This window comes from Crocuta crocuta, unplaced genomic scaffold (genome assembly GCF_008692635.1).
Source record: "Crocuta crocuta isolate KB4526 unplaced genomic scaffold, BGI_CrCroc_1.0 scaffold95, whole genome shotgun sequence".
In the NCBI taxonomy this organism is placed as follows: Eukaryota; Metazoa; Chordata; class Mammalia; order Carnivora; family Hyaenidae; genus Crocuta; species Crocuta crocuta.
The window spans coordinates 3,588,129-3,600,882 of NW_027530971.1; the positions used below are offsets into that span (position 1 = coordinate 3,588,129).

At 40.7% G+C, this 12,754-nt stretch overlaps 1 protein-coding gene across 1 annotated transcript in view; it reads right to left on the reverse strand.

The window, feature by feature from the left end:
- Positions 1-12,754, reverse strand: part of ELP1 (elongator acetyltransferase complex subunit 1) — a 59,429-nt gene that overhangs the window by 26,564 nt on the left and 20,111 nt on the right. The window contains exons 14-25 of the mRNA XM_077769839.1: positions 11,167-11,349; positions 8,100-8,206; positions 7,676-7,779; positions 6,264-6,317; positions 6,074-6,179; positions 5,122-5,237; positions 4,724-4,797; positions 3,920-3,998; positions 3,743-3,822; positions 2,204-2,341; positions 1,998-2,083; positions 1,542-1,690 (exon numbers count right to left, since the gene is read on the reverse strand). Coding sequence (XP_077625965.1) covers positions 1,542-1,690; positions 1,998-2,083; positions 2,204-2,341; positions 3,743-3,822; positions 3,920-3,998; positions 4,724-4,797; positions 5,122-5,237; positions 6,074-6,179; positions 6,264-6,317; positions 7,676-7,779; positions 8,100-8,206; positions 11,167-11,349 — 1,276 coding nt within the window. The remainder of the gene's footprint in view (positions 1-1,541; positions 1,691-1,997; positions 2,084-2,203; positions 2,342-3,742; positions 3,823-3,919; positions 3,999-4,723; positions 4,798-5,121; positions 5,238-6,073; positions 6,180-6,263; positions 6,318-7,675; positions 7,780-8,099; positions 8,207-11,166; positions 11,350-12,754) is intronic.

The following is a 12,754-nucleotide window of genomic DNA, read 5'->3' on the forward strand; positions in this document are numbered from 1 at the left end:
TAAAACAAAGGTAAAATTGTACTAAGTTAAACACAAAACTCTAAGGCCCTGCCAACCAGGATTTTATTAGCACTGATTATCTGTAGCTTTGTGCTATGCCCTGAAAATTGTTCTTTCTAAAAATCAGATGCTCCCTGTTCTTAATGCAATTTCACTGGGCAGACAGGTTAAATATACACTAAGTATACAGGAAAAAAAAAAAAAAACAAGAAAAAAAATAATTAAATACTCATGCATGTAATACAAAGCACAACTACAGGCCGAAGTATTCAATCAACAAACATTTAGTAAGAATTCACTATATATAAAAAATACAACAAACCCCTAACCTCAGGAAACCTACAATCTAGTAGAGGAGCTAGAATGATATGCAGGGAAGGGTAGGCACTGGGTACAGTGGAAGCACATGAGGCCCATGTCTTCCAGTCCCTGGGTGGTGGGCAAGGCAAGAATGGATTACTGGGACAATGCTACTTTGGCATCCTTTGCCTTAGGTGAATGAGAATTAGCCTGGTGAATGGAGGGGTGAGAGTGGTGAAAGCCCACAGACCTACGGCAAGCAGAAATAATGCTACCTGCAAAGCCATGTGGTGGCTGTGGGGACAAAAGCATCACCTCCCCTCTGCAGATTTAGAGAAAGTAACAACATCAAGAGATGAGCACAGGCACCATATCCAGGGTGGGGGTCGGTGGGGGTGGTGTTAAGCAGTACCACGGCTTGTGAACTGTATTCTATGGCAATGGGGAGCGCCCATGAAGGATTATAAGCCAAACAGTGAAAGATCAAAATTTCCTTTGGGCAAAGGTCACTCTGGCAAGAGTGAAGAGAGGAATGACAGGATGAAGCTAATGCTGCAAAAAACAGGTTAAAAACTGTACAGAGGCACCTGGGTGGCTCAGCTGGTTAAGCGTCCAACTTTGACCTAGGTCATGATCTCACCGTTCCCAAGTCTGAGCCCTGCATCAGGCTCTGTGCGGACAGCTCAGAGCCTGGAGCCTGCTTCGGATTCTGTGTCTCCCTCTCTTTTTCTGCCCCTCCCTTGCTCATGCTCTCTCTCTCAAAAATAAATAAACATTAAAAAAAATTTCTTTTAATGTATAAACCAGAGGTGCCCCAACTTTTCTACTAGAGCAAGCTAAGGTGGGACAAGAGGCCACAAACCTTTCCATTCTCCATGTTCCCACTTTCCACTGGGAAAAACAGCTAGGCAACAAGGAACTGGATTGGAATAGGAGCCATTTGCTCTATTCCTTTTATAAGAGAATTTGTTCACACACATGACCATACTCTTACAGATAATGAAGTCACTTTATTTCACTTGTTCAACCTAGCATCCAAATCACTTTGATAAGCCCAGAACTATGATACAGAATGAGGCTTAGGAGTGTGAGCCCTGCAAACTCACAGATCCGCCTCTAGGCTTGTACATGCAGTGTTAGCATCAGACAAGATACTGCACCATCAGGACAGACAGGGTTTCATACCACCATGATTACATAAACAAGAACCAAAAGCATGTTAAAGTGGAAACTCCACTTACCTTCTGTGACTTCTCAGCCACCATGAGGACCAAATCAAAGTCATACGTCCCAAGAGAATGATCATATAATTCATTAACATCTACCAGAAGCAGCAAATACTTCAGGGCCTCTTCAGCACTCACGGCATCGGCAATAGGCGAAGCATTGCCTGTCAGAGTGTAAGAAAACAAGATAGAACAGAGCCATGTGGGGAAAAAAACCCATGCATCTAGCAACATAACCAAAAAGACAAAGTAACAAAATTTCTGGACCAAACTGGACACCATATGACTTCTTTTGTACATGCTTTGTAGGGCAGTGCTCAAAGAAACTGACACAGGTCTTCAAATGTCCAAAAAGTCACATATCAAATCTGTGATGTGGCACTGAACTGTTGTTAGTGAGATCTCCAGAAGCCTGGAAGCCTGGTGAACCCCTGGGGTCCTGTTAAACACCATGCGTGAAAGGGTCTCTACCTTGAAGCTCGTGTACCTTCTGCAGCACAATTTCCAGTTCTGGGGTTGTTTTCTTCACATGAGAGGTGAGTATGGACAGGCAGTACCTGAGGTAGTGAGTGAAGAACACCAGAATGAGCAGAATGAAGGACATTCTGAGTCTCTGCATAGGGACAATAGTACACATCTGGGCCTTAAAAGACGCCAACTAATGACAGCACACACACTTGTGAGGGTTTATGTTCTCCATGGCTGCTCTCAGAGCATCGCAGATCAGGTCTACTTTTTTCCCATCAGGATCCTTGGCCAGCTGGGCAGTGCTGGTAACTGGTGGAGGGTACATGGTCTTCGTAACATCTTCTTCCCTAAGAACAAATTATTAAAAGGTCACTAACTGAACATGTGTCCTCTCTACCAAATGACTTACATATACTCGGGTATCCTGATGAGATAATAAAAATGGCTTCTGCAGAACAGTTTCGTTATACTCACATTAGACGGAAAATAAAGAAACAAACAGAAATGAAAACATGTCCCGAAAACCTTGTACAGTGGTATTATATTCACATTAGCCCCTAAGTGGGTACAGACCAGGTGTCCAACTACAGAGGAACAAATAAACAGGCTGTAGTGTATTTGCGCTACAGCACACCACATGGATCAACTAGTGATACCAGCAAAAACACGGGGGACTCTCAAGGTAACATGCCGAGTGAAAGCAGCTTAACTTACAAAGAAGAAAAAATACTATATGATTCCACTTGTATTAAGTTCTTCAATAGGCAAAACCCATCTATGGTGAAACTCCCAGAAGAGTGGTTGCCTAGGAGGTAGGGATGGGACCGACTGACAAGAGGTCTGGAAGAACTTCTGAGATGAAGAAAATGTTCTCTATCTTGACAGAGGTTTGCATTACATGGAACTACACGCTGGTCAGAATTCCCTAGACGGTACACTTATGATCTGTCCATTTCATCACACATGAATCTGACCTGCTGGGGTTACCCTGTATGCAGAGAATGCACTCTAATCAGCGTTATATAAAGTGACATATTGAGACATAAAGTGGACTGATGTCTATAATTAACTTAAAATTTGCCCTGGGGCACCTGGGTGGCTCAGTCCGTTAAGCATTCGACTTCAGTTCAGGTCATGATCTCGCAGACCACAAGTTCAAGCCCCATATCGGGCTCTGTGCTGACAGCTCAGAGCCTGGAGCCTGCTTCAGATTCTGTGTCTCCCTCTCTCTGCCTCCCTCACTCATTCTCTCTCTCTCAAAAATAATTAAAAACATTAAAAAAGATTTTTTAATTTGCCTTAAAAAAGGTGAATGACAGATGGACAGATGGTAGATCATGTTAAAGCAAATATAGGAAAATACCAACTGCAGAATCTAGGTGAGGGTATAGGATGCTCGCTGGACATCTCAACTTTTCTTGTATGTTTAGAGTTTTTAAAGTTGGAAAAAAGTCATTACAGAAAAGCAGACCATTTGACTTTAATTTCATAGGACAAATAGTATATATATACACTTAAAAACAGTTAATTATAATTCTAAAGAACATAGTGAGTCTTAGTTTTAAATAAGCTATTTTTAAAAAGGAAAAGAGCAAAAATCTATTCTAAGTGGCATGTTAGAGTTACAGTGATAAAAAAAAAAAAAAACACTAAACAGAAAGTTAATATTTCTCCTGTAGCTATTTGTCTGATTTCCAAAATGAGATAACTTATGAATATGATACTCATAAATTATTCAAAATACTTACTTCAATTCTGTGAAAAACAAATTGATATAATTTACAGAATCTATTTGTCTTATGAAGGTTTCCACATTTTCAAGAAATACCTACCCAAAGAAAAAAAAAGGGTAAAAAATTTTAGTTCCAATCACATCAGTTCAAGTCTTAAGTAAGCTAGAGGTAATATCCAATTCAGAAAGTTACCTTTGGGTTATGGTCATGGATCAGATTAAGATTAATTCTCAGTTTTCTCATGCATTCAAATGCTTCTTTAAACATAAGTCTGTGAAAAGACATAATGAATAGACATGTCATTTTACAAAGATCCCCAATCCAACATGTTTTCATTATGATACAAACCAGTTTTAATTAGATTACAGTCCAAATGCCAAACAACTACCGCTGGATTTCCACTCTCAACTCACAGACTAAAAACTCAGGTATCAGCTTCACTTACCTTCTTCACTTAACTTAGCCACCATGGCAGTCTGAGGACGACATCCCCACATACACATGACAGAAAAATCATCACAGAACTTAGGTCTACTTTCTCTTTTAACAAAATGTTAGTAAAGGTCTTCCTCATATAAAGTTTCCCCGAAATAAATTCAGACAATGAATCATTTCCTTCACAATAGTGGCTTAGGCATTTTTGGGTCATAGGCCCCTCTGTACATCTGCCCAGAGCCTTAGGCCTCCTGCCTGAATAAATACACACAGACAGTTTGGTGCACAATTTCCCTGGGTTCACGGGTCATCTAAAACCCATATGGATCCCCTCAGGCTAGGAATCCCTGTCTTGTATGATGAGTCTCATGATTCTCCCTACTAGGAATATTTATCAGACCACATAATATTAAAATCAAAGTGTAGGGGGAAAAAAAGCTTCTGAGAATCTGAAGATGTGTAATTTCATACTTTTAAGTTTTAAAACCTTTAATAGAATACTTATTATCTTCACACATAAGTTCTAACAACAAGCAAACTAGTCATATACATGGTTCTTACTTGTCCAGCCACTTCCGAATCTGAGCTAAAACCAGAGCTCGATGATGAACAACTTCCAAGTTTCCCCTTGGCATCTTAAAATAAATCAGAACGATAATGTTTTTAATTTAACAGAAAAAATTTAAATACCCAGGATACGTTACTTCACCTAACTCATCTCTTCACCGAGAACTACCACAATACTATAAAATGACCACACTTCCGGCAGAATCTAGCTGTGCTCAATATTTATTTGACTTCCAAGAGAAGCTTCCCCTTCAGACTTGCTGGGCACACCTGTACCAACACCCCTTTGTATAAAGCTAGCAAACAACTGAGCAAAGAATGGCCTATGGTAAATTATTACAAGTGTAAGAGGTCTAAGACAATCAGAAGAATAGCCAGAAAAATGAGCTTACCTGTAATATAAGCTTGGTGTCCTGGGGCACAACAGTAACAATACGTGAACCCCTCTCCACCTTCCGCACAGATTCCCCTTTAGACACGTGGCTGTTGCTCAGACCTGCATGTAATGCTAAAGACACCACTGGCTAAGCCATAAGAATCACTGTCACGACAAGCCATGTTCCATTAACTGCAGTCGAAACGGAACATATCCTCCAAACTAGAAGAAAGCAACTAACAACCATACCCCTTTGCTCTCCCACTCAGCCACAAGACTGGTAGCCTTCCTAACAAACAACCTCATTCCGGGAACTTGCCCTCTCTTTCACAGAGCCCTTGTGCATATTCACACACAGAGCTTCTCAAATGAGTTAGAAAACATAGGGAGGACTGGGCAGCTTCTCTATTTGCATTATCAGTACACTATAATCACATCTGTGAAAGGGTCCCAGTTTTCAAGTTGGAAGCAAAGAAACAAGGGGAAGTTTTCTAGAATAAGAAAACACACACACAGTAAGGGGAAGGCATATGTGGAATTCAGGAAAAACTGGGACAATTTCCTATAAACCACAAGATGGAGTCTTTCAGATATACAATGGAGGGTGGCCACAGTGAGCAAAGGAAGATTACAAAGAAGTGAGAGCCAGTCTGTATCTACATAGTAACTCAAAGTACAACACTGCATTAGTTATATACTCCTAAAAAGGGTTTTGTTTAATTTTACAATGTTCTGGTTCAGGAAAGATCTCTTTCTCTGGAAGTCTTTCTTAACTGGTGTAGAATACTGAACTGAGATATTGTGCTATGATTAGGGGCTAAGTATATGAACTCTAAAGGTTTTCTCACAGTCTAGGACTCTGTGATAAAAAGTCAGATTAAGTGGTGAACTTTAAAGTCATCAAGACTTCAAAGGACAGAAAATATTAGAAAAGGGACTGTTTTCTAACTTACACACTGAACACTTACTGTTAAACGAAGCATCACTCAAGCAAAAACACTGGCAGGTATGGGAATGGGTTGTCAACAACAAAAATTCACCATATACAGCAAATGATGTGATATTTGAAGCAACCTACAGTAAGGTAAAGGGGAAAGTTAGCTTTATTTCTTGGAGCCAACAATAAAAAGGATCCAACACTAAACCCAGCCTTGATACCTCAGTGTCATTGATGAAAAAGCGACACCTATCAGTCAGACCAAGGACACATTCCTGCAAAGAAACAAAACTGAAATTACAGGGGCACCTGGGTGGCTCAGTTGGTAAAGCGTCCAACTTCAGCTCAGGTCATGATCTCACGGTTCATGGGTTTGAGCCCCACGTCGGGCTCTGTGCCGACAAAACAGAGCCTGGAGCCTGCTTCAGATCCTGTGTCTCCCTCTCTCTCTGACCCTCCCCTGCTCATGCGGTCTCTCTCTCTCTCTCAGAAATAATAAAAAATAATAATGAAACATTAAAAAAAAACACCAACCCTGAAATTACAAACAATTCTAACCCAACTAGTTAAACCTAATTTGTCTATTATTACATAGTTCTATTGCCCGGTGGCTTCACCTGTAAGTTCACATCATCAAGACTAAATACAGACACCTGAGATGTGGTCGGCTCAGAGCAAAGCGGAGTAGCACGCTATCCAATCCGTCAGCACCCCGGATTCCCATCTGCCGTGTGTGTCTCAAGCAGATCCCCGCCTGCCTCTCACCACCTCCTCCCCCACAGTCCTTCCACTCTCGACCCTTTCCTACCTACTCTCCGCTGGGCAGCCAGAATCACCTTTCAGAGCGTGAAGATCATCCCACTCCCCGATTAAAATTTTCCAAGCCTTGTGAAATAAACAAACCCACACTCCTTCCTACAGCCTATCACAAAGGTCTAGCCACACTGCTTCCACTCAGTTCCCTGAATAAGCCGGGCTCTTTCCAAGTTCAAGGTGCATGCAGTTCCTTCTCCCTGGAACACTCTCCCCTACCTAGGGACAGAGCTTTCTTTCCCTTCATATCTCAGGATGTAACTCATGTCAGAGAGGCTTTCTGGTACCATCCTCTAATTAGCCCCCAAATACCTCAATACTCTCTACCACCACACCCTGTTCATTTCCTTCAATCTATCAGAGGAGATAATCAATACCTATACTGATAGATTACCAATTCCAGAAGAGCAGGATTAGTCAGCTGGTTTGTTCTGTAACCACTGTATCCTATCATCTGCCATAATTAGACATTCCAATATTTGATGAATGACAATCCACTGAACACTATTTTCGAGATTACCTTTCTGTTTTCCATGAACAGTATTTAACAAAACTCCGAATTATCTACACAACAGGAGATAAACATCTGCCAACTGCATTTTCCTATCTTTTAATTCAGACCTCCTAGGAAAGGAATCAGCTAATTACTACATGTCAGATAATCTCTTGATCCCATTTCATGGATGAAGAAGCTGAGGCTCAGGAACTTCTCACTGTTGCCCTGAGAGTAAGTGGAGACCCAGATCTACTTTCACCTAATGCCATCAGTTCCTGGGCCACTGTTCCAAGAAGTAAATTTTTATGCCCTGTGTTCACTTACCTCTCCTCCAATCATGGCCAATTCAGTCTGTGTGCATGGATAAGGAAACTGAACAGGAAATCCACTAGGGTTCTTCCATGGTTCAACAGCCAGAGAGGGTGCCTCTGCAGGAGGGGAGCTGAGGTTTATAACAAGCCGCTGTGCTCGCTGTAAACCACTGTCACATCAATACTTGCTGAAACACTTAACATGCAATTTGGATCACTTTCCAAATGTATTTTGGAAACTCATAGAATACTCCAGTCCACTACAGGAGAAAACAGAAGCAGAATACACCTGCCAATTCCACTCTATAGCTTTGGGGTTTCCAGGATAGTTAAAAGACCTAACAGTCAATGTAGCACTGACAAGAAATTCACAAGTACACATTCTCAAGAATTAAACATTTATCATAAACATGCTTTCCTAACATTCTGATACTCACCCCAAAGGTACTTAAGTATTTGGCCACCAGCCAGCTGCAATGCTACTGACTTGGTCTTGGAACTGCAGCACAGACCGATTATGACTCCATCCACTGTCACAGATGAACTGACAAAAGTAAAAACAAGGGAATGGGGGTGTGAACAGACCACTTGATTCTCAAAAATAGTAGCATTTCACTGATTTTGCAGAATGGAAAAAGAAATAATTTCCCTTTGGGCTGCACTGCCTATTTCAATATAATATATATATCACAGACACACACACACACACACACACACACACTGATAAATACTGCAAGCAGTGGCCCACACAGATTATCTGTCACATGACACTGTTTTCCCACAAGGCCAATAAACTAGGTGTCTACACTGTGAGGTCATCACTCCCATGCTGGCAGCAACTTAATACAACTTATCACCTTCAATGGACATGCATGGTGTCACTTCTGTCTCCTTAAAATATATACTGCCTTAAAAGCAGTGAATCTATAGGAAAACAAGCATACTATCTCTTATTGCTATCATATTCATTGATGACAGTCTGTGGGTCTTCATTATAGGGAAGAGGAGAATCTGTTACTTTCATTATGTATTTTCCTGTGTCCATGAACAGAGAATAGACATGTCTTGACTGAAGTGGAAGAGAACAATAAAAGCAAATGCTGCCAATGCTAACATTTATTCAAAGAGTTTTCAGCCAATCTACAAAATACTCAAAATGCCCCAAATCTTGTGAGGATAAATGATCTGTGACTGGTTGAAGAGAACAGATTCCAGAGTGAGACTGAATGGGACTGGATACAGGCTCTAGCTGCATGATGTCAAGCAAGTTACTTGACTGCTCAGTGCCTCAGTGGTCTCAGCTGTAAAACAAGGGTGCTAATAACACACTCTTCAAAGAGGTAATGTGAGAACTAAGTGAGTTACTATAGGCAAAGCACTTAAAAGAGTATCTTTTACAAAATGCAAGCTATGATAAATGTCAGCTATTAAGCCCTGTAAGCTGAGGAACTTTATATCCCCTAATGACATTAATATTTTATATGAACACAATAGCTTTTTTTGAGAAATAAAAGTCAAAGCAGCAGAAACTTTTTTTTTTTAATTTTTTAAGTGTTTTTATTTATTTACGAGCGAGAGAGACAGTGTGATCAGGGGAGGGTCAGAGAGAGAGGGAGACAGAGAATCTGAAGCAGGCTCCAGGCTCTGAGCTAGCTGTTAGCACAGAGCCCAACGCGGGGCTCGAACCCACAAATGGTGAGATCGTGACCTGAGCCGAAGTTGGACACTTAACCGACTGAGCCACTCAGGTGCCCCAGCAGAAATATATTTTAAAAGACTTCTGATTTCCTTCACAGCAAATGAGATGATCTAGCTTTTCTTTCTACAAACTAATGATAAAGAATTTCAGGGGCACCTGGGTGGCTCAGTCGCTTACGTTATTTGACTCTTGAATTCAGCTCAGGTCATGATCTCACAGTCATGAGATCAAGCCCCTGCACTGACAGTGCAGAGCCTTGGGATTGTCTCTCTGCTTCTCTCCCACAAACGTGAGCACTCTCTCTCAAAATAAATAAAAATTAAAAAAAAAAAAAAGAATTTCAAATTTGGAGAAGCAGAAATTTGTACAATTTGGGTGTTTTTGATGTAAAGTGCTTTGTTTTTATTACTGTTTATTTTTATTAAGTTTTTATTTCAATTCTAATGTAGGTAGCACAGTATTATATTAGTTTCTGGTGTACAACATAGGGATTCAACAGTTCCATCCATCAGCCAGCTCTCATCACAACACATACTCTTCTTAATCCCTTTTGCCTACTTCACGCATCCCTCCCATCTGCTCTGCTTTTTAAAAGTAAGCTCCCATTGTTTCTTTGGTCTCTATGTTGTTTATTTCTGCTCTAATTTTTACTATTTCTCTTCTTCTACTGGGTTTAGGGCGTTCTTGTTGCTCTGCCTCTAGTTCCTTTAGGTGAGCTGTTAGGTTTTGNTGAGCACTGAGTGTTATGTGGAAACTAATCTGACAATAAACTATTTGTAAAAAATAAATAAATAAATAAGACCAAAAAAAAAAGTAAGCTCCCAGCTAACTATGAGTGTTGCATACAGCTAGAACATATCCTTGATCCAGACATATTCATAAAAAGCTTTTTAAAAATATGAAGCACTCTGAGTCAAAGATAAGGATTTAATGACATTACAACATGTTTTGTGTATATCGTAAGGAGAGGCTCCTAATCTTGCAACAAGGGTTTTCAGAATCAAAATCTAACCAGGAGACCCTAAATTACAAATGAATCTGAAGATTAATACCAATAGTATCAATATGCTTAATGTGCCACGTTTTGACACTGGATTCTCAGAGCTGTCAAGGCAACGCCATCTACCTTACAACAAGGCTTGCATTACAGAAAACAGCACCCATTAAATAAAACCTGTTCCATGACAGAGGTGCAGCCTGGAATCAAAGCAAAACTCAGGGGCCAGGAAGCAGTGAAACTTAGCAAAGAAAAAAGACGCTTTCTAGTAGTAAATGCAGTCAAGCACCAAACAGAACAGACAGATGAGAAAGCCAGAAGAAGTATTTTAAAGTCACCACATCAAATGAGGTACATGAATACAATTACTGAGACTGGGTGGCTCAGTCGATCAGGCGTCCAACTTCAGCTCAGGTTGTGATCTCACAGTTGGGTTAGTTTGAGGCCCAGCATAGAGCCTGCTTCGGATCCTGTCCCCTTTGTTCTCTGCCCCTCCCCTGCTTGCATGAGCTCTCTCTCTCTCTCAAAAATATATAAAAACATTTTAAAAAATTTATCACATCTTACAGAAGGTTTTACCCCATCTAATGGTATTTGCCCTATGTTTTACCACTTCTTAATACATATTAAGGTTTGTATTCTGACATGACTTACAAACTACACTTAACCCTCTAAGGATATTTAACGAGGAAGCTACTGCCCTCAAACTCACTCACCAGAAGTCAAAAAAATCCCTATACTCAGAAAAGGCACAAGCATCACTCCATGTGCTTAGTAGCACACGGTACAGAGGGAAGTGCTGCAATACCTAATATTGAGCTGTCCGTGCTCGTCATCCGTCTCAGAAGGTACCATGGTCAGATGGTGAATGACAGACTGTGGGCTGGCGTGACTGTGGCTTACAGCCAGGAAAACATCTTCCTGAATCCAGGTGAGAAGGCTGAGCTTCAATGGGTTTACTTCTTGATCTTCACCATTCTCAAATTGAATTCTGTTTTGAATATTGAAGAATATCCAAGACATAAATAAAACTTTAATATCACTGAGATTTTCCTAAATGAAGAAAGAATGAACCACCCTGTCTACAGTCAGCTAATTATTTGGAATGACAAAACCTGAGGTAATGCCAAATACTACAAAATCCACAAATAATGTTTGCCTGGCTTAACAACATTTTCCCATTTATTTAGATTTGTGCTATTCTGAGATCTTTAAACTGAAGAGAATACTTCAGGAAACTGACTACACAAGAAAATTACCTGCCCCGGGCCCTAAGGTAACAAGCCCCAGAGGTTGTTCACGGTCACCACTTACTAGCTTTCAAACCAGGCTCCAACAGATATCTGAGTCTCGACAGAGTGGGTTATTTTTAAGTATCTCACATCAAAACGACTAACTAGCCTGGGAGATGGTATCTCTGGCCTCTAATACCTTCTTCCTGTAGCATTAATACATCAGAGGAGAGCACATTTTTGTCACCTCAGGCAGGAACTCGTAATGGCTACTTATCCTGCCTTTTAGCTAAAGCGGCAAATCCTCAGCACGTACCGAAGACGCTGGGTCGCTACCCTGATCTTCCCACTCACCGAGCTCTCCCTGGACTCAGAACCTCCACTGTGTTCTTCCCCACACAGGGGCCTTCCCACCTCTGGTTCCCACCAATACGCTTCCGCCCACCACAGCCAACACTCCTGGTCCCTCTCTATGGTCCTAACCTGATCTCTTCTTCAGGGAATAAGTATTCAAGTCCTTCACAAAATCTTCTAAACGACTTAGAGCTAGCTATCCTCTCAACCTTTAAAAATGAAATTATATTCTAAATTGTCTCACACTGGGGCACCTGGGTGGCTCAGTCAGTTAAGTGTCTGACTTCAGCTCAGATCACGATCTCGGTTTCTGAGCTTGAGCCCCGTGCTGGGCTTTGTGTTGACAGCTCGGAGCCTGGAGCCTGCTTCAGATTCTGTGTCTCCCTCTTTCTCTGCTCCTCCCCACTCATGTTCTGTCTCTGTCTCTCTCTCAAAAATAAACATTAAAAAAAATTTTTTTTAAACAATAAAAGAATAAATTGTCTCACACTTCCAAGTTTGCCTTAAATCTGCCCTCCAGTAGTTTCAATTCTGTGAAATGAAATAACCCACATAAATATTCTTTGAAAACAACTAAGCATTATAGAGACAGCCCCCACAACATACATATTGCATATATTTAAGAAAAATATTATTTATTAAATTCAGCTATTTATTTTAGTCCATTTATCATTCCTATTAACTTATAAATAAATCGTCTCAGGAGGCAGTGTTCAGTAATTCAAAACATGGGCTTATCAAATAGAATAGAATCAAATCCTGGATTCTACAGAAGTGATATTATAATTAATAACTGGCTTTGGGGTGGTT